The 26136-nt window shown below is 39.1% G+C and overlaps 1 protein-coding gene across 3 annotated transcripts; it reads right to left on the bottom strand.

Moving 5' to 3' along the window:
* Window positions 1-26136, bottom strand: SLC5A7 (solute carrier family 5 member 7). 3 transcript variants are annotated; one of them, XM_030477416.1, is made up of 9 exons: window positions 25912-26136; window positions 24744-24966; window positions 20206-20319; window positions 17026-17181; window positions 12462-12610; window positions 8401-8544; window positions 6363-6516; window positions 5249-5466; window positions 1-4505 (listed from the first exon to the last, which is right to left on the bottom strand). In XM_030477416.1, exons 2-9 carry the CDS (start codon window positions 24919-24921, stop codon window positions 3882-3884), a joined length of 1737 nt encoding a protein of 578 aa, XP_030333276.1. In that variant the 5' UTR covers window positions 24922-24966; window positions 25912-26136; the 3' UTR covers window positions 1-3881. The 3 variants fall into 3 exon arrangements, with proteins under 3 accessions (XP_030333276.1, XP_030333278.1, XP_030333277.1); XM_030477418.1 differs by lacking the exon at window positions 17026-17181; XM_030477417.1 differs by lacking the exon at window positions 20206-20319 and having other exon boundaries at window positions 25912-26038.

Raw genomic sequence — 26136 nt, 5'->3', positions numbered from 1 at the left:
ACTATTGAATACAATACAAATGAAGTTAAACCATATATATCTATATTATGTTTCCTATTTGTTTTGTTAGGTATAATCTTAATATAACATTTCTGACACAGACAAAAATATACTTTTTTTTTTTTTAACAACAGCCACAAATACTGCCCTGATTAATAGTAGACTTACAATAATTTACTGTCTAACTGCACATGGAACTTGATCAAATACTCTTGAAGGGCAGAAGGAAAAATGAATAACAGGTTTTTCCCTATGATACTTACATTTGAAATCCTAAATTGTTGTACTATGTGAAAATAAAAGACTAAATACAACTTTTACTTCATTTGATCCACTTAATGTTTACATTCATTTCAGGTTCACAAAAGTATGTTTTATTTATAATACATATAGCATCCCTTTTGGACAAATATAGTGAAATCATAATTTTTTTTGACATCTCAGCTATGTTGATTTTATGAACACATCTCATGCAAAGGAGTTAAAAAACCCTGTCAAATAAGTGCTATTCACAAATGTTAAAAATATGAAAGTAAAATGTATCATCATGACATGAATATTTTATCTAGAAATTGTAGGCTCAGAAACAATAACCTCAGTGTCTGAAAATAAGCTGTTTGCTTCACTGATTATAGATCCAATTTATGGCACTGTACTACTGTCTACAAGTTGCAGATGTGGAGAAGGAGCATCTGATGATTCCCATGAAAATAAAGTCGATTTGAAGAATTACGTCCAGTCGACATTTTTACTTGTGTGTCTTTGTTTTTTTCCTTTTTTTTTTCCCAGCCATCAATCATAAATATGGCCTTTAGTTATATGAACAGCTTTGTATAAATTTAATGAAAGGATAGCTGAACTAAGGCAATTCTAAATAGACTTTGCACAGGGCTGTTCAGTTTGGCTTTTGGAGTCATCCTATTCACTACTCGACCACGGCAGGCGTTGTTGGAATTACACAAAGACGCACACAAAGAATTGGTATGTGGAAAGCAGAGTTATGGTCACACAATGAACAGTATTCAGTGTCACTCCTCTCCTTTGCATGATAACGCTTCCATGGTGCGATATGTGTAAAAGTGCTATAATCTTTCTGTCTTCTCAGACCGGACTGTAAAACTTTGTTGGAATCATGTTAAGCCAGAGAATACGTAGATCCATGTAAATAGGAACAGCTTCTAAAATCACAGGAATTTCACAAAAATATCTGTTAGGATAAACAGTATAAAATATTCTGATAACGTTGAAAGCATCTGGCTTGAAATTTTTGGACTAACCCATTTTTAACTTTTTTCTTTTGAGAATTTGAAAAGCCTTTACAATTTTGTGGCAACAAGGGAACAAAAAATAAAAGCTTTTATTTTTCAATCAAATTTTCTTAAACAATTCCAGCTGAGTCTCCTTCTCCTTTCCTTCTCCTCCCACTAATGGACATTTTGCAATAAATAATACTGAAATGCTGCTATATTCAAGGCATATGGCCACTATGCAGCGCCTCTTAGTGAAAATCCAAGAATTCCTGAACAAAACTGAGGTAAGAGAAAATTTTTTAGGAAGGCCTACAGGTGGCTGTAAAATGGGATCCCCTAACAATTTGGAACTGCAGCATAAGTCATGGGCTATGTAAGCAGGCAAAACCATGGCTTTATATTTTCTCATAAGAAGGGATTCAGGCTAGTGGATTTGGGCCAGAAATGGATAATAATTCAACAGTGGCTCTGTTTTCACCTCCCTTTCTTCCATATCATCTCTTTCCTCTTCTCTTTTCCATACTTCATAGGGCAATGAGTAGAGCTGGGCTCACATCCAATTTGCGGGATCCTCAGCACCCTGGATTTCATCAGTGGCTTGTGCAGTCACCCAGCAGGAATTTTAACTTTCTTAGCTCTATTGTCTCTTCTGGGTTTTAGTGCATATCCTGATTTTGATTCCCTTCACTCAGAGCACACTCAGTATTTGTTAGCACAGTAGTACGATTCAGTTCAGAACTGAGATGCAGTGTTATTTTTAAATGCAATGTATGGAGAAAAAAATCAACATCTCTAAAATTGATTTTCTCTATGTATAAAATATATATATGCTGTTAAACTCCACAAAAGGAGCAAAAACATATCTAAGGATTCAACCTTGTGAATGCTTATGTTAACATTGAATGAACAAGTTGATGGCTTCTTCCTTTAGCAGCAAAACCTATTCTTACACCTCCTATTCTCCAGTATAGTTCCTCATGCTGTGAACGTTAAAGAAAAAATTTCACCAGCGATCAGCAACAGGAAGATATCTGGATTTCAGTTCTACATTTTGTGTCATGCGTAGATATTAAAAAGAATTATTGGGGCATAACTCTTAATTGTTCAGAAATCTAGCTATTAGATCTCCCGCTGTGAAAGGCACATACCAATGTGGACAGACACAATCATCGAGGCCTTGGGCAAATGGAAACAACATTGCGTGTTCTCTGCTGGCGAGAGCAAAGCTGGAAGAGGCTTCACCTTCATGCTTTGCTGCTTCTGGCCTGTCATGCCATTCATGAGTAAAGTCTCATCTGTGCCTGGCCGCTGCTGGTGCTCTGCAGAGTCACCGTGACGGCTCAGGAGAACGACTGTAAATGATGGAATCCAGCATTTAGTGGAAGACACCCCTGTGCCTTTCACTATGCTTGTGGGTTCGTCTTTCCTTTCAGTTCCCCTCCAAGCTGCTGCTGCTTTCAGAGATGGACACTTACAGACATGGAAAGCTGTCCAGCAAGCCAGTTTTTCCCATGGGAAATCAAATTTTTGGGAAAATATGACTTTCCATGGAAAATCTACACTTTCCAGAGCAATCTCGTCAGGATTGCCAAAAAGTCTTTTTAATGTCTTTAAGAATACTTTTTTTTTTAATTAAAACCAGGAATTTTCCCCATGGAAAACCCTCTTACTCTCATTTTCAAGCCTTCTTGACTTTCCTTGCTTTTCAATGTTTGTTCTGTTGCTGCAGTTTCTTGGTGTCAGACTGCTTTGCTCAGTGTTCTTTTTGATAACTCAACATAAGGCTTCTTTTCTCAACATTGAAAAGTTCTATTTAATTTATAAGAGTTCTGTCATTTTTTCACAACTGAGTTTCAATTCTCATTATTGCTTTAAAAATTTTGTTATCCTCCATCAGTGACATCTACTAACCACAGGAAAAAAAGAACACCTACAGTAACATACTTTCCTTCAGGTTGTCTTACATTAAGTATAACATAAATTTAAACTGGTGACTTCATTTTAATTTTTTAATTAATATATGATGTTTAGCACTCCTATAAGGAATTTATTACTATTTGCACATTTTGCTGTCTTAGACAAAAAATAAAATACTGGATTTGCACTATTTGAACTTCTTTATAAGGAAAAAAATGACCAGACCAAAACCCCAGGGAGGTTATCTATCTCTCTTTGTTCAAGCAGCTAGCTCTTTAGTAATAAATCACTTACAACTGTGACAATATATTTTCACTTAATGCCAATAAAATATTGTGACTGATAGTATTTCAGAGTGTCTGTATTACAATCTCTTCATACTATGTCCTAGCTATATAACTGTTGCACTTTTTCTGCTACATATATTTTCAATTGTAAATATATATATATATTTTAGTTACACAGTATATAATTCTGGGTGGAAAGAATGGGGTCTGAGTATATCTTTTGATATACACTCTATGATCTAATCCAACATGTTACATAGCAGAAAAAGGTTCCTCCCATGGGATGGTCTTGCTCCTAGAAACAACTTAAAGAATTGTGCAGCGGCATTTTATTCCCAGTTTTTGCTTTTCTTCTGATAAAATGCCTCTTACTATTCTTTGTAGAATATCCTGCTTTGTGTTATTTTGCCTGTGGCTACCAGATTTGTTAATTATCTTCAGCGTTGGACAGCTCTGGACTCGAGTCAACGTAATTGAAGGCTTCCTTGTTTGTGAAAGTTGAGCTCAAAGTTAGACTGTGTCGTGGATTCACTGGTGCAAGTTCATTTAATACAATATTGTCACTTTTTACAAGAGTTGCTTTGTCCATGTGTTCTCTACTGTACCTGGCAACAACAGCATCAAGGAAGTCCAGCTTTGGTGGCAAAGTCCCGCTCTCAAATAAGTATTTGGCTAAATAGGACACTATAATGTTAGTAAAGAAGGAGGTAAGCATAGCAAGCGTTTTGAATGGGAATCGCTGGATATAGATATTATTTTCATCTGGATAGCAGCCAGGGTAGTAGATCAAGGGCTGAAGGTAGAGGTATGGTTCTCCTCCAGTTATTCTGAGAACAAGGCCAAATAAGTATCCTGCAATGGCACCATAGGTATTGGTTCCTTTAATAAACAACACACACAGGAGCTGGGGGAATATGATGATATAGACAAGGTCAGAGCTGAGGTACCACAGGCCATACACGGATGAAGCTAGCAATGCCATTGCCGTTGCTGATGCTCCAAAAAGAAAAACGGTGATTCTCATGACCCACACGAGTTCCCTGTCTGAAGCCTGCAAAAAAAGTGCAGTGTTAGCTGTTTTTTCAGGGCAATGTCTGTATGCCTACATTTGTACACATAGTCAATATAGATACTGCATTGTGAAAGGAAATTTTGCATTACATTTAATAATATTTACAAATGAATCTCTGTCTCTATGTCCATCTCTAGTGCAAAATAAAAAACCCACAAGGGTTATGGTTGCTATTATCAAAATCATTAATCTTTGAACATAAGGAAACACTTGATAACGTGTCAAAGAAAATAAAACCAACAGCATATTGTTAGAAATAACTTTAAAATATAAGCACAATAAGGCTCATGTATAAAATCTGCATCAGAATTTCTTCTTCATTTCCTAAGAAAAAGTCCAACTCACTAGCCCATTCTGTTGTCAGATGATTTCCTGATAACTCAGTAATTCAGAAAGGTGTCTCATTTTGCTAAGGATTTAAGTAAAATTTATGGTTGCAGCAATAATTAGAAGTTGTTTGGATAAACTTTGATGCCATAAGAATTCTTGAAAGCTGCCTTCCCTGAGCTAGCTTTTTCACCTCTGTCATCAGTCACAACCATAGATATTTTTATGACTTTTAGTACATTCAATATACTATTAGGAATGAAATGTTATACTTTTTCTAGTCATAGGCAAGAATGTGAAATGAGTGCTTCATTAGGAAATTGCACTCTATGTATCACCTAGTTAAGGTCTGACCTAAAATTTCTCTAAAAGTAAAAATGAAAATGTAATCTCACATTTTGCCGAAAGGAAAGCTGGTAAATGTTCCGAGCAAACATAGAACTTGCTGATAAAATTGAAGAGTCAGCTGATGACATCACAGCAGCAGATACTGCGCCGAGGCCAAAGAATGAGATATAGACTGGGCAAAGGTACTGGAGCACGATCGGTAAAATCATATCTGCTTCTTTTTTAGTCATGGGATCAGGGACACCATACTCAGTCTCATTCCAGGCTGCAATATGGACACCGGTATTTTATTAGTCACATCAGTAGTCACCAACTACAGCATCTCTTGACTTCATATGTAGTGTGATATTCATATTGCCACATTTTCATTCACATTCAGTGACCAAACTGTTACTAGGATCACACTGACAGACTGACAACATTTCAGAGAGGCAGTGTCCCACTGGTTTCTGTAAGGCAGATTTCATTCTGCTCAGCACTTTTCCTTATCTCTAAGCTAAGTCTGGCCACAGCCTGTGGTTATCCAGTAGGAAGTTTAATGTTTGCATTGTTCATAAATGTTGTTTCCATCAATAAAACAAGTCTGGGATCCATGTTTGTATGTGGTGTGTTAAGCTATTCTCTTAGATTACAGACTTGGAACTCAAAGACATGTGGAACATTTCTAACAGTTTAGCTACATGGTCACTTTGCTAGGGATCACCCTTCCTATGTCAAAGACGTTGACAAGAATGTTTTGGTCAGAATAAGAAATTCCTGCTAAATCATACAGTCATTTAGAATCATTATGGTGGAAAAGGCCTTTAAGATCATAAAGTTCAGTGGTTAGCCTAACACTGCCAAATCCCACTAAACCATGTCCCTAAACACCACATCTACAAAAGTTTGAGTACCAGAATCTAACTCAAACAATAAATATAAATATCACATCTTTGAGTACATAGTGTGCAAAATGAGTTAATCTCAACCAGTGGGGCAGGAGCAATTCTCCCTGGGAGAAATGTTCTATAATGTTATTTCTCACTACTGTTGAAGAAGTCTTGAGTGGATTAATGATATCACCTGGCTAGATTACATCTAACATAAGCTTTGTAGGATTTTAACACATTTATTGTACTATTCTTTTTACACTTATTCTACTGTTCATTTTTAATCATTTACCTGTAGATGCTCCAATTGCACCAATGAGTATTGCAGGAAGAGCCATCACAATACAGCCAAAAGCAGCCAGAAATGATAAAACTTGAGCATATGTGGCAGAAGATGAGGAGAGAACTCGCTGGAAATAAGCTTGCCATGGGATTCCTCCTAAGGTCTGCAAACAGAATGGGCAGCATCCCATCACTGGGGGTTAACTCTGGATTTTTTTTATATTGCCATATAAAATGTAGAAGTATTACTTGAATGCTGAATGACATGCCGCCACTCTTTCATTTATTTACTATCAGTTAGTCAGTAATAGCTATAACTTTCATTCTCACAAGTAATGTCAAACCTTTGTAAATCCACTTCAATCCCATTATTTTAGAAAAGTTATTCCTTTGTACAATTAGCAACAACACTTTGCATTTACATAATCTCTGTAATCCCCAAGTATTTTAAGCTGTACAGTACTTGATAGAGCCTTATGAAAGGTTATAAAATAAAATTGTCATATTTCATATGTGAATAATTTGGCATCGAGTACCCTGTCACTGCCAAAATGAGATTAGACTCCAATAGGATTTGAAAACAATAGTTTATCTTCCTTTATGAATGTGTGTGGCCATCTAAACATATTCTGTATACATTGAACTCAAGAATCTGAAAAATACTGTCCCACCATCTTAAGCAAATATACAAATAGAAATTAAAGATGAAGCAGTAAAAGAAAGTTTTCTTTTATGGTGGCAACCCTTCTCCTTTTATATTGGTTATATAATACTTTATATTACTTAAATTTATGTCTGCAAAATATGACACAAAAGAGTTTTATCAAAGCTTGGAAAACCAAGTGCTAACAATTCTGTATTGAGAGCAGGATTTGAATACTGTCCACTAAGTAAATAAGTGCCTATTACTGAACAGCACGGAAAAGAAGGAAAGAAAATTGCTCACTAAATGTGTACGGCACAGTTCTTCATGCTAAATGAGGCACGAGGCATTTGGACCAAATAGTGTGTATGCAGGTGTTTCATATATTTTTCATGCACACACAGGGACCAAATGAATGTTTCACAGACAACCCTGATTTTGCTTGCTATTTATGACTGTTTTTCTTTGCAGCTATAATTATGTTCCTTTAACAAAGCTTTCCAAATGTGTAAATTTCTTGAGCTATAATGAAACGAACATGATGAAAAGAAAATGTGCCACGATTTGGCAACATCAGATCTTTCCTTTAGTCATCAGCAGAGATTCAACCTTCAGGCTTACCAGACAGAATATAGCTGCTTGAGCTAATGTCATATTTTGGCTTTGTGAAAATCTCTAAAAAATTTTAGTAGGGAAAAAAAAATATCTGAATAGCCCAATTATCGGAAAACTGAAGATTTTTGATTGAGAGTATTTAAAAAAAAACCACAAAAAACCCCCAAAAAACCCAACCCAGAGAAAGGATTCCCAAAGTACAACATGATAATAAAACCAGCGTAGAGTTGCTCAGGAACACTGGGAATGGAAAATGTGTGTGTTGCTAGATCTTCTAATGGAAAGTACTTAATAACCACTGTTCCCATGTGTAATACATAGGTATTAAATAACAAAAGCCTTCAGTTCATTCTGGCACGTGTGCACATTTGAATTCATCCATCTTTCCATCTCTGCAAAGCTTTTTCTTCATCATCTATACCTAAGGCATATTTAATCATTTGTATAATGCATTTATTGCCTTCTGCAATATATAAATTCCTCTGCCAACAACGACATCAGTTAAGTGTTAGCTGCACACTTTTAATTAATTTTAGTATAAGTCAACTCTTTCAGCCTGATGATATTTAAATTGCATTCTTGGCAATGCTGACTTTGACAGCTGTGCTACAATATTCTACTGGTATTTCACTGAAATCATTCAAATGTGCAGAAATATTAAGCAGGAGTCAAGAGGCTAAAAGTTTTCAGTTTGCTGGAAACTCTTAACTAGACTATTATTTTTCAGCTGCCAGAGTAAAACAGTGTCAGTGCTTAAATGCTTCATTCCTTCATACAAACCATTACTTACCAGTAAAAGGAAATTGTCAAGCCATGTGTAAATGTCAAGTGAGTTGATAGATCCAAGCCAAGGTGCTTGGTGCACATGGTGCACAGCCGTGAGCCCGATGTCTGTCACTGCAGGATGGGACATTGCAAAGGGTACACTGATCCACTGTAACCAAAGAGAAACACTTTGTTCAGGTCTAAAGGAGGCATTTTAAATCTGTAAAATTTTAATATTAACATTGGTGTGTTTTTGTTCTTCTTGAATGATACAGATCAAATGCCAAAATGCCAAGATGACTTGCAGAAAAGTCAGGTTATGTGTCTGTTGAACACCTCCAAAAATCAGCAAGCTTGTTAGCGGATAGTTTACCTCTGTCCTGGAGAGTGTGAGTATAAGCAGAGAATTGAACAATGTAAATCACAAAAACAGCAGGAAAGACACATTTATACATCTTCATTTTCTTTTCCCTAAACTCCACATTTATTCTTTACACTCTTTCCTGGACCACACTGTTTCTCATCTACATGTAAACTTGTGTGCAAGAACATCAGGATTTGCCAGTATATAGACATGAGACATCACAAACACACCTGAAAACTTGGGAATTAGTTTTTAATTCAACACAAAACTATATTGTGACAGGAGATGGGTGCTGTTGGTGAATCCCATCTCTCTTACTCCAGAAAACCCGTAGCCCAATGTTACAGCACTTTTCTGCCTTGAGGGCTATTTCAGTCTGGGCTCTTGACTATTTTTTGTCTCTTTGTTTTTGATCTAGGCCAAAACATCAGTGGAGAAACCTTTCCCAGAGACAGTTTCTGCCAGAAGGTTTGTTTCCTTCCCCAACTGACTGTGCATTTACTTGCCATCTCATTTTTCAGTGGTGTAACTTTGTATGAGGAGAACCTCAGCAGCTCCTACTGAGATGAAAACCAGGCTTTGTGCTATATGGCACAGACCATCACAAGCACCGCATTCGTAAGGATCCAGTGATATCCAAAACCACACTGATTACCACAATCTAACTCATCACATTTAAGTGTATGGGTTAACAGGAGCAAGGAGGGGAGAAATCAGATATCTTTCTCTATTTTATTGCAATCATTGCAATAATGTGTGAAGAATATTTTGCAGCACTGCCTGTTATTGAGGCTGGGTTTTTTATTTATCATGTACCATAATATTCTGTTCTCAGCTATATGTTACACTTTGCCTTGGGCAGAAAGATTCCCTTCTCACTGTCTGCTTGGGCTTTTCTGGGAAAGATGACCAAAATGTTTCAACTATCTCCAAGATATTTTGAGGGGAAAAATAAACATATTGTCAAAATGAATAGATATTATTGTTGAGAAATTCATGGGGAACAAGGATGTCAAATGTATTTTTTTATTCTTGTTTGTGAATCTCAAATCTCAAACACGTCCAAGTGATGAGCTTCTGAAGAGCTGTAGTTTGCCCATATTCAGCTGAGATTTTCAGTAGGGTAAATTTGTAAAGCTCCATCTGCAGCTGTCCTGTCACAGCTCAGGATTTAGTAGGTACCGTATTGCAAATGCATTATGAGATTTGTAATCCATTCCGGTTCCTGACAGTAACTTAGCTCTTTGTGGTCTCAAGGACTACCTTTACATTAGTAAATAAAACAAGTCAAGACACTTTCTCTGGCCCTGCAGTTCACTGGCATGTCATGGTGTACATCCATACATCTAGACTCTTTTCCCTGCTAAATAGCACAGTGCTCAACTGTTCCTGGGAATTATCTGGGAAAATACTAGTTGGAGTGTGCCAAAACAGGGCGAGGACTATGTTAACAATTAAGCACTAGTAATGATCCTGTGTTTTCACCTTGGCACTGTTTAACTTGCTTAACATAGACATAGACCAAATTTCTGGAATAGAAAATTCAATGTTTTGAATAGAGGGCAAATAAAACCAAGGCTTGTGGAAGTGAAGCAGAAACTGGGACTTTATGTTGGGACTTGAAGCTTAGGGGTAGAAGTAGCATGTAGCTAGATGGACCTGGACCTCATGGGGGCAGAAACCAGAAAAAAATTACTTCTCGTGGTGGCAGAGAGTTTAGAATGCGTAATTAATAATACAGCTGAGATGAAGAGTCAGTAAATAGTGGGGATACAGTGCAGCATCAGGGAAAGACTTTCCAGACAAGATAAAGAGCTGGGAATTGTAGGTGTGAGAACTGGAGAGTGAAGAGGGAAGGAATGAGACTACATAGGATTGTAAGGAGAAAACCAGGGAAGTATGTGGAATGGTTGGGGTAGAAGATATCGAAGCCTAAGGAGGAAGTCGTGGCTGAAACAAGGAGCCAGGGTAGGGAACCGAAGTGACTACAACAAGCATCTTCTGTTGGGTAAGGAACAGAAGAGGAAGAGACATTAGAAGGATGAGCAGCAAAGCTCTGCGACAGTGGGAATACAAACTACTCCAGAGCCTGGAGGAGAAGCTGGGATTACCTGGGCTTGCAACATTTTGTGCTGTGAAGGTGTCCCATCTCATCTAAAACCGCCTGACTTAGAGCACTATCGTTTAGATGTTACCTGAGGCTTCCAGCTCCACGGACGAATCTTGATGTTATGAATATAGTTTCTTCTACATGGCATTATTGCTATTTATTTCAAATGAGAAATTACATAAAGAGCCCAACCTGAATTAAAATGACACAATTAAAGCTATGGAGCCATTTAGAAAACTGCTGTACAACCTTCATTTGCCTTCCCCTCCCTGTCAGGTTCAGGCTTCCCTTAATACAGGATCACATGTTGTTATTACCATGGGATCAGTCTTTAACAGCGCATGAGTTGTTTTCATTGGAAAAGCATTTTTGTATTTTGATTTATCTACAATTTTGGAATTTCTGTAATGCATGCCATCTGTAGAAACTGAAGGTTTCATAAACATTAAGATGCATGTTAGGGAAGGAGACAGTATTTTCCCTACTGTGCAGGTGAAGGACAAATGTATGAGAGAAGAAGATTTGGAATAACTTCTCAGTTGAGGTTGCCAGTTCGAACTGGGATTTGCTTTTTCAGGGTATTTAGCAATTCCTATGCAGTTGGTCAAACAGGGAATGCTTAGCACTTCTGCAAATAACGCCAAAGGCCTAGAGATAGGATACCACAGAATGATAATGCACACAGGATATGTTAGTGACCACCTGTGTGAGCACTGGCTGAAGCAATTTTCCCTAGAGCTGCACAAGAACTCCAGTGAAAGAAAGAAGGAACTTTGGGTCCCCAAGGTGCCAGTTGCTTTACCTTGAGCTACCCCATGTATTTCAGCCTGTCTCAGTTCTCTGCACACCTGTGGCCATCTATTACTGCCACTGGCAAACAAAGACAGCAGCTGCTTTGATTGCACCCCTGTGATCTGAGTCCTGGTGCATTGATATTTTTTAGAGTAGGGCTTAAAGAACAGCAGTAAATAAAAGCAAAGGCTACCCACTAGCATGTCAGTGATATCTGACAAGAGGATATTTATAGCACCATATTCAAACAGCAAGGTCATATGGTGAGACTTCCTATACTATGGTCTCTAAGGATGATGGAGGGAAACAAGGGAAAAATCAAGGTCATTTAAAGCAGGAGGCTAACTGAGCTGTGTCAGTAGGTGACAGCTACTGGAAAGAGAAGCAGGAGAGTATCAGCTATGCAGGTCCAGTGCCAGTGTTTCTGGACTGCTTTACTGATTGCTTCCTGCATGTGATGCCTCCTTCCACTGCCCCTGCCACAGTCCTATGGACAGATAGGGAAGGAGACAGCTCCAGTCCTATTCTGAGTTAGATGTATACTCAGCAGGAAAATTGCAAGACTGTTTGCACTATCATCAGACTGGTTGGAAAAAAGCCAAAGAATCAGGCCTCTTGGTAACCATTATAGTTAAAGCATGGGCTGTACGTTGATGTAAATGCAGGCTCTTTAAATTCAGTGGTCTATGAGTGGAGGTATTCCTTCTCCATGCTCTCAGTGAAGACACAGTTCCAAAAGCTGGGCAATAGGTCTCAGCAGTCATTGTAATGCTCAGGGTAAAATCCTCAGGAAAGACGGAAAAGAAAAAGCTGAACTTACCAGTCCCAGGAAAATGCAGAAGAGCTGAACTACATCGGTGTAGGCCACAGAATAAAGCCCTCCCACAAGCGTGTACATAGTTGCAATCAGGGCAGAAATAATGACTGAAATATTGATATTAACATCAATGATCACACTTATAGTGGCTCCTGTGGGGAAAAACAAAGCACTGTGTGTTAGTGCATGTCACAGCATGTCTGATGAGAAGGCTCAGTTTTGTTAAGTTGCATATACAGGTGCTGGTCTGACACTGCAACAGCATGAAGATATTCCCCTCTTCATCTTCCGCACAGCCCTTTTCTGCCTTTAAACGAGTGGGAAAAGGAAGGCTTCTGTTGGTGTAAGTTTAGCATCTGTCATTTTGCAGGTTCTTATGAAATGGAGGAGGGAAGGGTCCCAACAGCCTTTCCTTACATTGTTCAAGCTCTGTAAGGACTACACTCTTGTGCTACAAGGGAAAAAGCAGCCAAAACCAGCTAATGTTTCTCTGAGCGAGTTGCAGCCACATGGGTACAAGCGTATCACTGCAGTAAAAACTGTGCCTAGGGAAAGTCTGCTGCAACATATCACACCCTTTTGTACCTCACTGATGCTCTGAGCTAGCCCCCTTTGACAAAGGAAGAAATGGTAGAGCTATAATGACAATTGTCACTGACCCTTCTAAAGTGCCCTTGCATTGTTTACATGGGACAAAGATGGGTTTCTTTGCAAACTGCAGAATACATCCTCCATTTTTCACCTAGAAACCAGGAACTTTTCCAGTCATCAAGCAGATTTCATTTGTAGAAAACAAACCACAATGTTGCGCTGACCAGTCAGTCTCCACAAAACAGCTCATAGAATCAAATTTTGTCTGACACTGAAAGGCACCTCTAGAGATTGTCTGGTCCAAGTCTCCACTCAAGTAGTGTCTGCTGGAACAGGTTGTCCAGGATCATGTTCAGTTGGGTCTTGACTTCTCTGGGCAACCTGTGCCAGTGTTTGACCTTCCTCACTGTAAAAAAAAAAAAAAAAAAAATATTCCTAAGTTTAAATGGGATTTCCTGTAATTCTGTTTGAGCCCATTGCTTTTTGTCCTGTCACTGGGCAACACAGAGATGAGCCTGGCTCCATCTTCTTTATTCTGCTCCCACCACTGCCAAATCAGATGTTTATGCAGATGAGTAAGATCCCTTGAGCCTTCTCTTCTCCAAGCTGAACAGTCCCTGCCCTCTCAGCCTCTCCTTAAATGACAGGTGCCTCAGCCCCTCAATAACCTTTGCGGCTCTTCAGTGACATCTCTCCAGTATATATTGGGGAGCACTGAATCCAGCACATGAAATGTGTCTCAGCAGATTCAGGAAGAATCCCCTTCCCAGGCTGCTGGCGAGGATCCTTCTAATGCAGCCCAGAATGCTATTGACTTTCTTTGCCACAAGGACACACAGCTGGATCATGGTCAACTTCATTGTTTTCTAAGACTCCCAGGTCCTTTTCTGCAAACCTGCTTTCCTGCTGGTCAGCCCCCAGCCTTCTCTGGGACATCAGGTTTTACCTCCCCAGGTGCAGGACTTAGCATTTTCCTTTGTTGAACTTCATGAGGTTTTGTGGGCCCATTTCTGCAGCTCATTGAGGTCCTTCTGAATGGCAGTACAACCATGCTGGTCTATTAGCAGCTCCTCTCAGTTATTTTCTGCAGACTAGCTGAAAATCAGCCAGGTCGTTAATGAAGACATTACACAATACAGGACTCAGTATTGATCTCTGGGGTGCACAACTGGTGACTGGCCACCCGCTGGCATCCATGCTGCTGGTCACGGCCCTCTGAGCCCAGAAGTTCAGCAGTTTTCAGTCTTCCTCACTGTCCACTTGCGTACTCTGTACTTCATCTGTTTGTCTATGAGGATACTACAGGAGATGGTGTAAAAAATCCTTTTTGAAATCCATAACATGCCCTGCTCTCCCTTCACCAAGCCAGTCAGGTCATCGTGGAAGATTTCAGGTCGGTCAGAATGAATCCGTGCTGATTCCTCCTAGTCCCCTTCTTGGCCATCTTTTGCTTGGAAGTAGTTTCCAGGAGTATTTTCTCCATCACCTTCCCAAGGATTGAGATGAGGCTGATCAGCCTTTAGCTCCTGCTATCCTCCTTCTTGAAGATGAGAGTGACATTTGTTTTCTTCCAGTCTTCAGGAACATCTGAAGGAGGACAGTCTTCAGATTACTGAGACTGTCCTTGCCATGCTATCAGCCAGCTCTCAACAGCATTCATGGGATGCATCCCATGAGGTCCCATGAAACTGCATCTTTCCAGTTGATTTAAATGTCTCCTAACCTAATCCTCCTCCAGGAAACCTTTCTTGCCCTGGGTTATATTAGGATTATCAGAGTCCTGTGATTCCTGAAGGCTGGTCTTACTAGCAATGAATGAAGTAGAAAAGGCACTGAGTATCTCAGCCTTTTTCACATCCTTTGCCACCAGTTCCCTACTTCCATTAAACAGCAGTTTATGTACTTGTAGAAGGCTTTCTTGCTGCCCTTCATGGCCAGGTTCAGATCCAGATGGACCCTGGCTTTTCCAAACCCACCTCTGTATACTTTGACAGTGTCTCCCTATTCCTTCCAGGTCACCCATTCCTGTTGAATGCTTCCTTTTTATGCCTGAGTTTAGTCAGGAGCTCCTTTTTCACCCATGCAGGTCCCATGCATTGTTTTGCTGGTTGCCCGAATGACTGTTCATGAGTTTGGAAAAAGTGATCCCTGAATATAAACTAGCTTTCCTGGATTCCTCTTCTCTCCAGGGCTGTCTCCCATGGGATTAGTCCAAGCAGATCCCTGGAGAGGCTAAGCCCTACTCTCCTGAAGTCCATTGTTGTAGTCCTGATTTTTGCCTTGTTCCTTCTTTTCATAACCCTGTATTTCACCATCTCATGAATATTGCAGCCAAGTCTGCCTCTGACCTTCACATCCCTAGCTAGTTCTTCCTTGTTTGCAAGTAACAGGTTCAACAGAGCACCTCCCTTGATCAGCTCCCTGATCATTTGTGTCAGGAATTTGTTGTCAGTGCACTCAAGAAACCTTGCTTGTGCCCTCCGGCACTGCCCTTCCAGCAGCTAGCAGGATGGTTATACATTTACCTTAGGTAAATTAGCTATCTCAAGTGATTGCAGCATTTAAAAAACATGTTTAAAAAATCCTCTCCTTATAATTAGGATGATTTCAAAGAAACATTCTGCAACAACTTTCAGTCCTTGCAGGTATTGTAGATGGATATTCTTGGCCACATGGGTGGAAGAGTTCTGGTAGTAGAACACAACACAATGTGTCATATGTAAGAGATGCTGAGAGCTGCCAGGTTTGGTTTTTTTGGGATTAAATATTCATCAGTGAGGATAAGTGTGCAAATTAGGAGGTTTAATATAACTAGATTATTCACAGAGTTGTTAAAAGTCAAAACCTTCAATGACCTTTATAATCATTGACAGTCCTTAACTGTCAGATGTTAATATAAACTTGCTAGAAAGGTATTCACACCATTTGCTTTTAAATATCACAGATTAGCTTGTCCTCACTCGAAAAGAAAGTATATTCCAAATACTCAGAGTGCTCTTCAAGTTATTCAACTCCTATCACCTCAGCATGTAGTTTGTTCTTAGTCTTTTAAGGGTTTTGTGATGAAATTGTGGTAAACAAGCTCCCCATTGCTTTACAGTTCATCAGAGCACAGTTGGAGAGTACCTTCGAAGTTTATTTTCTGTTTAAAATAGCTTGTGCTAGAAAACGTTACCACATGCATATGCACTATGAGAATGATTAGCTGGTAAAAGTCAATTACTGGTGCTTCAACTCAAGGGCTTTCTCAGGCCTTGAAGGGATTGCTAAATTCAGGCCTGAAATATAATTAAAAACCCTGGAATTTTTTTTTTTTTTTTTTTTTTTTTTGGTCAGAACTGGATGAGTAGTTGGGTGATTTTCTTTTGAGTCATAGTTCCAATAATTCTGTGGATTCTTTCTTGAATCCCAAGTATTTTCTTCATTTTGTCAAGTAGAAAGCCATTTAGAATTGAATAATACCTCGATTTCTTGACTACCATCTGTTTTACTTTTGTTATTTGTGCTGTGGAAAGTTCTGTATATGCAGGTCTCATATATGCAAAGGATTATTTTGTTTAGATGCACTGGCAGTAACGTTTCATAGCTCTAAGGGAAATTTTGACTGGATTCTGTGATCTCAGTGATGTAAAAGAGAAGCTGGGCCAACCTTGACACAAAAGGAACACTTAAAATTGTTCGTGTCACCCCCACAACTAAGGGAAATTTGTTGTTAAAGCTTTTCATGCTTTTTGATAAGGAACAACTTAAAGATACTTGAAAATTAATAGATACCTTGTGTGTCTTTCCATTTCCAAAGTAATTAATGGGGTACTATTACCAGGTTTAGTTACTAGTTAGCAAAGGCCTGAGAACTGTCACACTGAATCATTTGGCTAGGATAGCTAGCATTTGAAGCCAGAATTTTAATGCATTTCTGATTTTGTTAATCCTTTCCACCTGTGATAAATAAATATCTATACTGCTTATTCCTTACCTAAGGCAGAGAAGATGGCAGCAGCCCAAAACATTTCTCCCATTAAAGCTGGAATAAACAGTAGCCCTCCCATCCTTTTTCCATAAAGCTGCTGAAAAGGGTCTAGCATTGTCACATAGCCTTTGGATCGCATAGGTTTTGCAAAAAAAAGGCCACCTACAAAGAAAAGTAGCATATGACACCAGGTGCAGTGGAGAAATGCATTACTGTTAAGGAATAAAACATTGATTGTCAGTTAAGGGTACAAAAATATCAGCATTACAGTTTTGTTTTCTTTTTTTTTAAGAAATGCATACAGTTAAAAGACCTTCTAAGAACCCTTACCCTCTTACCTTACACCTGTCTACAGAGTTACATAAACACACCCACACCATCAATATTTATGGTCTGATAATGAAAAAAAAGTTTGTCTTATTTTGTCTAGTTCAGTTTACTTAATCTGTCATTATGGATGCTGTCAGAGTTTTGTCTAATTTTGGATCAGCCTAAGGGAATGGCTTTTCTAGCTAATCCTCTCCATTTTAGAACAGAATTCAGCATGAATTTTCACATGGTCGTACTCTGAAAATGAAACTGTCTGGGATTTCCGGATCAGAAATATGAGTCCACACATGGTTTAGTGCACACATAGCAAATCTGATTCTTTCAGGACAATTCAGATTTATTATGTATGCTTAAATCAACCTTACTACACCTGCAGGGTAGGTCAGATGCCTTCTAGGCCCTGCAGGTGTTGGGCTCCCTGAACATTTGTTGTACACTTATTTAACTTATGCATGTTCAGGAATTTTGATATATTGCAATTCTGCTCTGCCTGGCTGGTATATGGGCTGAATATGTACATAAATGTGCAAAGGCCTCACCTTTCTAATGTACAGTCCCCAATTTTTTTCTGGCTAGTTAAAAAAAAAGACATGACTCTGGGAAGCTGAAAGAGCCTTTGTGTGGAAATGTTTGTAGTTGAGATCTGCACGTGACAATAACTACTTCTGTAGACTTCTACCACAGTAAAACTGCTGAAATGCAATCTATAAGGTACAATAAAAAGCCTTGGAAAAACAGTCAGTTCTAAATAAAATCTATTGTACAGTGTCTGGTGACCCTTACTTAGGTTCTTCATCACAACCTATGTAATGTATTTATCATATTGTACAAACATTTTCCTCATTTCTATGTATTGCCTTATATCACTCATATTTCTTCATTTCATTAAGTTCCCCAAACAGAAGGTGCTGGTTTACCAATCACATTTTATTTATACTGTGTATATATTAAAACTCTCGTTAGGCAGGTCGTTTGGATGCAAAAACCCTTGGGCATTTTTTTACTATCCGTGGATTGGTCACGGATCCTGTTCCTATTCTACTTGTTATGTTATCATTGCAAAAGACAGCTAAAAGAAGAAAAAAAGAGTCACTGGTATTATCATCTATTAGGATATCCAAGCATCTGCCAAAGGAAACAAGAGATATTCTAAACTTTAAAACAAAATTGCTTGAAAAACTAGGGAAAATGGTATGCATCACAACGTTAAACTAACGAGGAGATGATATCAATCTTAAATCCTTACATCTGAAGCAGTAATATAACTTCTAGCCTTGTATTTATAATTTTGATTGTTTTTTTTTCAAAGAAGGATAAACAACTCCTCCCCTCAAACCTGCAGGTACAGATCACTTAAAGAAATGCTTTCCTCTCTGTGGTCCGCAGAGCAATATATGATACAGGTTTCTCTGCAGTGGCTGTTACAGTTTTCCAGGAAAAAAAGTCTGGATATCTAAAACCAGCTGAAAACAAGGGAAGACGCTAACTCAGCCCCTTCTGGGCTATTATTAATTTGCATCAATTTTACAGATGCTAAGAGTCAGGAAGATGCTTGTGACTATGACCCTAACAACCACTTAATGAAATTGATGGATCATGACCCTCATGACCTCATAAGGATATCAGCTGATCTCCAGGCAGACACCTACTGTTATTGTTTTCCTTACAGGAAACAGAGCTGCTCTCAGGGATAGGAACTACTACTGGAACTGGAGCTGGCCTCTCTCTGGAATGTGCTAGAGAGGAACATCTATGATGGGGAAGGTTTCTGCGTTCAACTACTAGGACAGGCCATAAGAAATCATTTCCAAGGGACAAAAAGAGTCAGGAGGGAATCTGAGTTGTATAGGAAGAAATAGAAGGGGCAAGAAGACCTGGATAAGTAACCAAGGGAAACAAAGGGACAGACTAGGTTGGAGGACCATGAGAAAAGACTCAAAATAGACTGAGAGGTCAAGTATTATTAGAAAGGCTAATACATCAGTTATATTAATGAAAGATGAAAAACATAGGATTTTTTTTAACAACATACTTTTTAAACAGTTTCCTTTTTAAACAGTTGCCTTGGGGACATGATCAGTTCACAAACTGAGAGATGTAGTTGACAATTTTGTAGTGTATTCATCATGGCTACAAGGCAAAACTTTCCTTGCAAGCTGCTCCACAGTTGAGATGCAGTAAGAAATTTTTAATTGCTATTATTTCTGAGACTACATTTCAGGAATTAGAGGCCATAGGATTAAAAAATTATAATGCTGTCTGTATTTTACACTCTGACCCTGCATACAGCAGGATTGCGTATTTGCATTTTGACGTGTGATTTGGAGTTTTGTACCACATTTAAGAGGATGTTTGGTCTAATTTTATGGAAATAGACTGGTTCTGCTACAGACTTCCTACACAAAATTAGACAAGTTAGACCCTTAGTGGAGATCTATAAGGTATAAGTACTTCCCTGATGTGAAGGGTTATTTGTCATTCTTGAATTTCAAGATTTCTACATGCCCTGACACTATCATGATCCAGATCACATGGGCACTTGAAGAAGACTGGAACATATAAAACTTAGTACATATTATTAAAAAAAAATCCCACAACTTTTCTTATTGTGTCCTCCATTGATCACTATGGTTGTAATAATCAAATATATCTTGCCAAGGCATTCAGATGACTTAAGATATCAAACCATTTATAGTGATTTTCTCTTTTTCTTTTTAATAGCCAACCCTATCAGCGGAAGAGGTCCAGTTTACCTCAGTAAGCTTTTATCAGATCCAAGTTGGTTCAATTTAAATTATGGACTTGTCATCAGAACTGTTTAAAATGAGAGATGATTAGCTTTAGTTCTTTGCTTACCTAAAATCAGACTAAGGGAATATCCGATAGGTGCCTGAGCCCAAGCTAGACCATAGCCTGGGACATAAACAGCTTCTGCTGTCCCGTTGATATAACCTCCTCCAACCCATGTGGCTGAAAAAGAAGAGGTGGGAAACTCTTTAATGTGCACAAAGCAAGAAATCATCCCATGTTGTAGAATAAAATTCTCATCACTTATAATATTGCTATTTTTATTATATGTACTGTGCAAGTGCCAAACATGGCATCCTTCTGTAAAAGATAGTCCTAATTCAAAAAGCTTACAACTTCAGCATGCAAAAAAAGGTCAGATGGTCCGAGAGAATCATTCACTCATTACCCCCCCTTGTGTCCATGTTTGCAATTGCCCTGACCCAGGTGCAGGACCTTACACTTGGCCTTGTTGAACTTCTTGAGGTTCACTCAGGCCCACCTCTCTAGCCTGTCAAGGTTCCTCTGGATGGCATCCCTTCCTTCTAGAGTATCAGCCCCACCACTCATCTCATGACATCTCAGTGTCATCTGCAAACTTGCTGGGGGTGCACTCAATCCCAGGGTCCGTGTTCATGACAAAGATGTTTAATAATATTAGTCCCAATAAGGACCCCTGAGGGACACTACTCATCACTGATCTCCACCTGGACATTGAGTCATTGACCACTGAGTCCATGCCTACCTGGGATGTGTGTTCGCTACTGTGTCTCAAGCAGTATAAACTTATGAATATGTTGTAAAGACCTGTATACAATAATAGAGGTAAATATTTAGAAGGGGAATTGTATTTGTGTCTTTCCCTGGAAAAAGCACGAGCATGAATGCTGCAGAAACAATACCCACTTCCAGATGGGAAATACTGTCCCATAGTCAAGGACGATGTCCAGCATTGTTGCAGCTGTGGTGAAGAAGGCTTCAAGGCCTGGCATCGATTTGCCTGGGGTTGCTGCTAAGGTGATGGGTGTTTTCCAAGGGGCACTTGGACACTATGCCTGGCTCCCTTATTTTCTTCTGGAGGGGACCAAGTCACTTCCCTTCTGTGCAGTGTTGCAGAGGACACTGCTCTCCCTGGCCGGGGACAGAAGCAATGCCCTGTGGACATTTATTGTCGGTGAAATGGATTATTTAGCACTTATTTTCAATTTTATTTCTTGATTTCTTGATTGGGGTTTGAAAAATAGCTGCCTATCAATATTTCAGTGCACATGACTGTTCTGGAACATCTGCCAAGAACCCTAGAGCTCTTGGATGGTGCTATATGGCTTTTTCTGACGGGGTGAGTGGGTAGTCAGCATGTACATTGGCATCAGTAAATACATTACAAAAGAAATAATGGGATATGACAGGATGGGATTTCAGCTTTAGATATTAATTTCCTGATTCTCAGTTTGCTAAGCCACAATTTAAAGTTTGTTTAATACCTTTTTGGGTAAAATTCTTTTTCTTTTTCTTTTTTTTTTCCTTTGGTCTAAATCAGACAAAAGGAATATAAAATTTAATAATGTATGGAAACACTGATGTGGTAATCTCTTTTAATCTTCTCTTTGCCTGCCGTATGAAGGACCAAAAAATACATGAAATATCAACATCCATTTAAAACATGTACCCTAAGAAATGATCAGAAAAATACTGAAGATACGGAGTGCAGTTCTGCTCCTACTTCGTATGAAGAACACAGAAATGAATTTCAGAGTTCTTTCTGTATAGGTATGTATTAGAAAATCAGGCTTTTTTGGCACTTCTTTGTGAGTGATCCCTTTTTCTGACCAGTAAAATCGTTGAATCAGTTCGTCAAGATCTGTAAAATGAAAATCCTGACCTAATGATTACAAAAAATAGAATTCCATATTTTATTTTTTTTTTTCCTTGTGGAAGGATTTGTAGCTCCTTTCAACTAAATTGAAAAAATTACATCAATAGGTTATTACCCTTTTAGTCATGTTTGTAAACATTTGATTATGTTACCTTAAATGTTTCTTTTGGGGTTTAAACTCAGTCACTGAAATCAGAATAGACTCAAGTTTGTCTCAGATACCACTTCTAAAGAATTTCACCCAGAAATTAAGGAACCCTAATGTTTAATGAAACATTTTAACTATAATTATATAAGAATGATACAGAGATTAAAGGCATGTCTACTATGGTACTATGTTCACTCATTTTAGTATGAACTGCTTCCAATTCAATCTTTTCATTCTATCTGTTTTGATAATTGCAGACACACAGACCCTTCAACAGGTTTTGTGTTAGGCATTTCAGTAGCTAATTGATACAACTGCTTCTTCAGGATCATAGTATATATCCAAATACATCCACAGCTGTTATTCATAGGCAGTGCATTTGCATTAAGGTTTTTCAATGCCATTTAGAAAATCAATTACAATTACTCTGGAATCTTGAGTCCATCCCTATGAAGTCGTAACATTTATGATCTGAATTTTAACTTAAATTTATAGTCTGAGTTCAGTTATCCTCCCCACCAAGCATCCCTAGAAACTAACCCCATTTTTGTAGCCAGTTCCCTTGGAATATGGTAGTATTTGTCTCGGGCAAGAAAAACAGAATTAGGCCTTATCTCATATCCAAAAATACTTCATGTCCATACGAACAATATCCCTTCTGGAGATCTTGAAGAATTTCTTGTTTCCTTTTACAGAAAAGGCTTTGGTTTTTAATTTATGTTTAGACAATCAAAACTGAAAAATACAAAGACGATGTTGGACTAGCCGTACATATCTGGAGGCATGATTATGAGATGCAAAATTGGCATCTATCATCTTTAAAGAAGCAAATATGCCCTTGAATAATGCTACCATTTAATAAAAATTATTGTGGATTTTGATCAACTTCCTTTCATAATTGTTTCATTATGGCTTTACAAAATGAGTTCTCCAACCACCCTCTCTGAGACAAAACTTGGACGAACCCCTGAATCAGTAGCCAGGTGCCCACAGATGACTTAGTGTGCCAGGCGTGGCTCCCTGAAACCGAATTTACTTGCCATGCCAAGCTTTAATTGCCCAATTTAAGGAAGGGGTAGGTGAGAAAGCGTGCAAACCCTGACAATACAAAATCCGTGAGTGTTTTAGCTGCCCAAAGGCTTTAGGATCAATCTGATACTCCACCACAGGGATGATCTACTACACCATCTCTATAGCTTGCAGGAAGCGGAATGAGTGAGTGTGAGTCATGGTGGCTACAGAAACTGCTTGCAATGTAGAAAGCCCCAGTTCAAGTCTCATCTCTGCTTCAGCTGTTACAAAAAATATTCCTGTAAAATAGGATTAAGGAAACCAGAATTTGTGTCTTCTTCCACAAGCAAAGTCTTTAGTCATAACCTCTTGAGCAGGGGATGTCTTGTTTTGTCTCCACTCCCTGATCTAATGATTACAGTTTTGTGGCAAACAATTTCTCTGCAAAATATTCTGGTTACAATGCTCTTGAAAACATTTCATTCATCAGAAAGCAATCAAAGCAGCTCTTGATACCATATCTAATGCTTCAAGAGCCAATAGATATGTGATACAGTAAATTATAGCAAAGTGCAAAAAGTAGATTGTCTGCCTGTATTCAAACTTCACTGACTTTTACAAACATTCTTTACTTTATATCCAAATATTCAATCTATAAATGAGAAAAATACCCCTGGAGGGGACAGGAAATTCTCTTGATTAAAGAACACAGAATTCTGTCCCAAGTTTTTATGTGTCTCTTCCTTATTAGATAATTGTGAAACCAGAACAGGGCAAAACAGCAAAACATAAATATAACATGGTAAATCCGATGTGGCAACTGAAAGGGCTTTGCCTGAATAGGACTTAAAATAAATTAACTTTGAAAAAGGGAAAAATTGCTTAAATAAAAATGGTGGGCCAATTCACTCTTCTTACACTACATTTTTCCCCCCATATTGTACGTTAGCTGTAAGATTTGAGATTTTGCATTGTATTATGAATGTCCTCCACCCAGGCTTTTCATACTGATACTACTCTAGACAGTAATATATGGTTTTGTCAACCTGCTGCAGAAGAAGCTAAGAGAATCCACAATGTAAGTTTGCTGAAATCAATGGAATTACAAGTTTGGATTTGATCCAATTTTCTTTTAGAAAGTTATTCTTAATTGATGCTGGACATTCTCCCCATCTTTTTGCATATAAACTTTGTTTTACTCAAATTAAACAAAAATAAGTCACCATTTTGGATAGCTTTAACAATAACAGTCTCTTAAAAGTGAATTTCTTATTATCTATATAAATTCTATACTTTTGTCCCAAACATATTGATCTATAGATGAATATAAAAGCAATAAATAAGAATTTTAATATATTCTTCATGTATGATTTTAAAATATTTATTGTATTTACATAGATGCTACATTTGGCTGTTCACTAAGCAATGTTAATTGCAATTGGAAAATAAAGCACATGTATTTTCTCCATTTTGCATTGTTCAGCATGCAGATTGCACTTCTTCATTCAGATGGAAAACTGACAAGTTATATGCTGGTTAGGAAAAAAAATAATAAACGCGGTTTTTACATACCAGTCATTGTAAATCCACCAACTAGCAAGCCAATGTCTCTTCCGCCGACTATAATAGCTTCGCTGCGATCTCCTTCACTGCCAGTGTTCTTGGTTTTCCAAGCAGCCCATATCCCAACTGCCAGGATAGCCAGGTAGAATACAATTATGGCCACCAGCCCCTCTGCATGGAAAGCCATGTTGAAGTCCTGTCTGTTTCTTTGATTGCTATTTCATTAAGACCTCTGGAGGGAATGCAATAATAGATCTGCTTTTAACAAACCTGGAAAGATGCTTTTTTGAATCAGTGTACAAAGAAAAGTCAGAAGGTTGCTAAAGAGACTATTCTGGTGATTTTATAAAATGAGTATTTCAGATGTAATTCAAATTAAGTTTACATGCCATTTAAAATGACCGTGGAGCAACAAGCAACAACTGCAACCTACAATTACAAAGGTAAATGATGTGGCTGAAAGCTACACAATTCTTGGAAATCAGTTTTTGAGCGCTTTCTTTCAGCATCACCAAGTCCCCCGTATCTGCGAACTCTTCAGTCAAGAAATAGTTTGGTACATGCAATAGGATAGAAGATCTTGGCCATGTGGGCTGTTACAAAAGTCTCTAGTTAGCAGACAAGCCACAAAACTGTTTTAAGTTATTTAAGAACTGTGGATAAGCAATAACTACAGCAGCAAAGCACATCTTTGAGTCTTTCTGTCGGAATGCTTAATCTTTCCCCCTTCTATAGTCTCCCGTATTTAAATACCTGCTTTTTCTTTTTTGCACCATTTGACTGTCCGTCATTGAAAGTATCAATCTATCGTCGTTCGCAATTTGAAAAGTAAACGGAAAGCTCAAAAGCTGTCGAACGGCAGAACTCCTGAGGTATACGAATTACAGCTGGGGAGAACGCCCGGGAGACACAAGCAAGCCCCTACCCCGCCTTTCCCGGAGCCCCCTCCAGCTCTCTCCGCCCGCTTCGCGATCGCTGTCACACTGCCGCGCCGGCACGACCCATCCGCGCTCCCGACGGCTCCGCGGGAGCCCTGCGCGGACGGAGTCAGTCCGACCTACCGGGTGGCCCCGCATGCCGCGCTCCGCGGAGCCGCCGCGAGTCCCTCCGCGCCCGCGCACCCCCGCCCCGCCGCCGCCAGCCGCCCCGCGCCGTCGGGGAAAGCCGCCCGCCGCACCTGCGCTCCGCCGCCGCGCTGCCCCGCAGCCCGCGGGGCACGGCAGTCCATCCCGCGGGGCGGTGTCGGGGCTGAGCCGCGGGAGCTTTGCCCCCGCCCGGGGTTTTGGTGGGGGGAGGAGGGTGGGGAGGCGCAAAGGCAGGATCGCCTCTTCCCTCTTCCCCTCGCGGTGCACCGGGAGCTGAGGCTGCGACGGGGGCTGGTGGATTAAAAAGAGGAAAATCC

This window comes from Strigops habroptila, chromosome 2 (genome assembly GCF_004027225.2).
Source record: "Strigops habroptila isolate Jane chromosome 2, bStrHab1.2.pri, whole genome shotgun sequence".
Classification (NCBI taxonomy): domain Eukaryota; kingdom Metazoa; phylum Chordata; class Aves; order Psittaciformes; family Psittacidae; genus Strigops; species Strigops habroptila.
The sequence above is the reverse complement of the archived record's forward strand: the minus strand, read 5'-3'. Positions and strand labels throughout refer to the sequence as shown.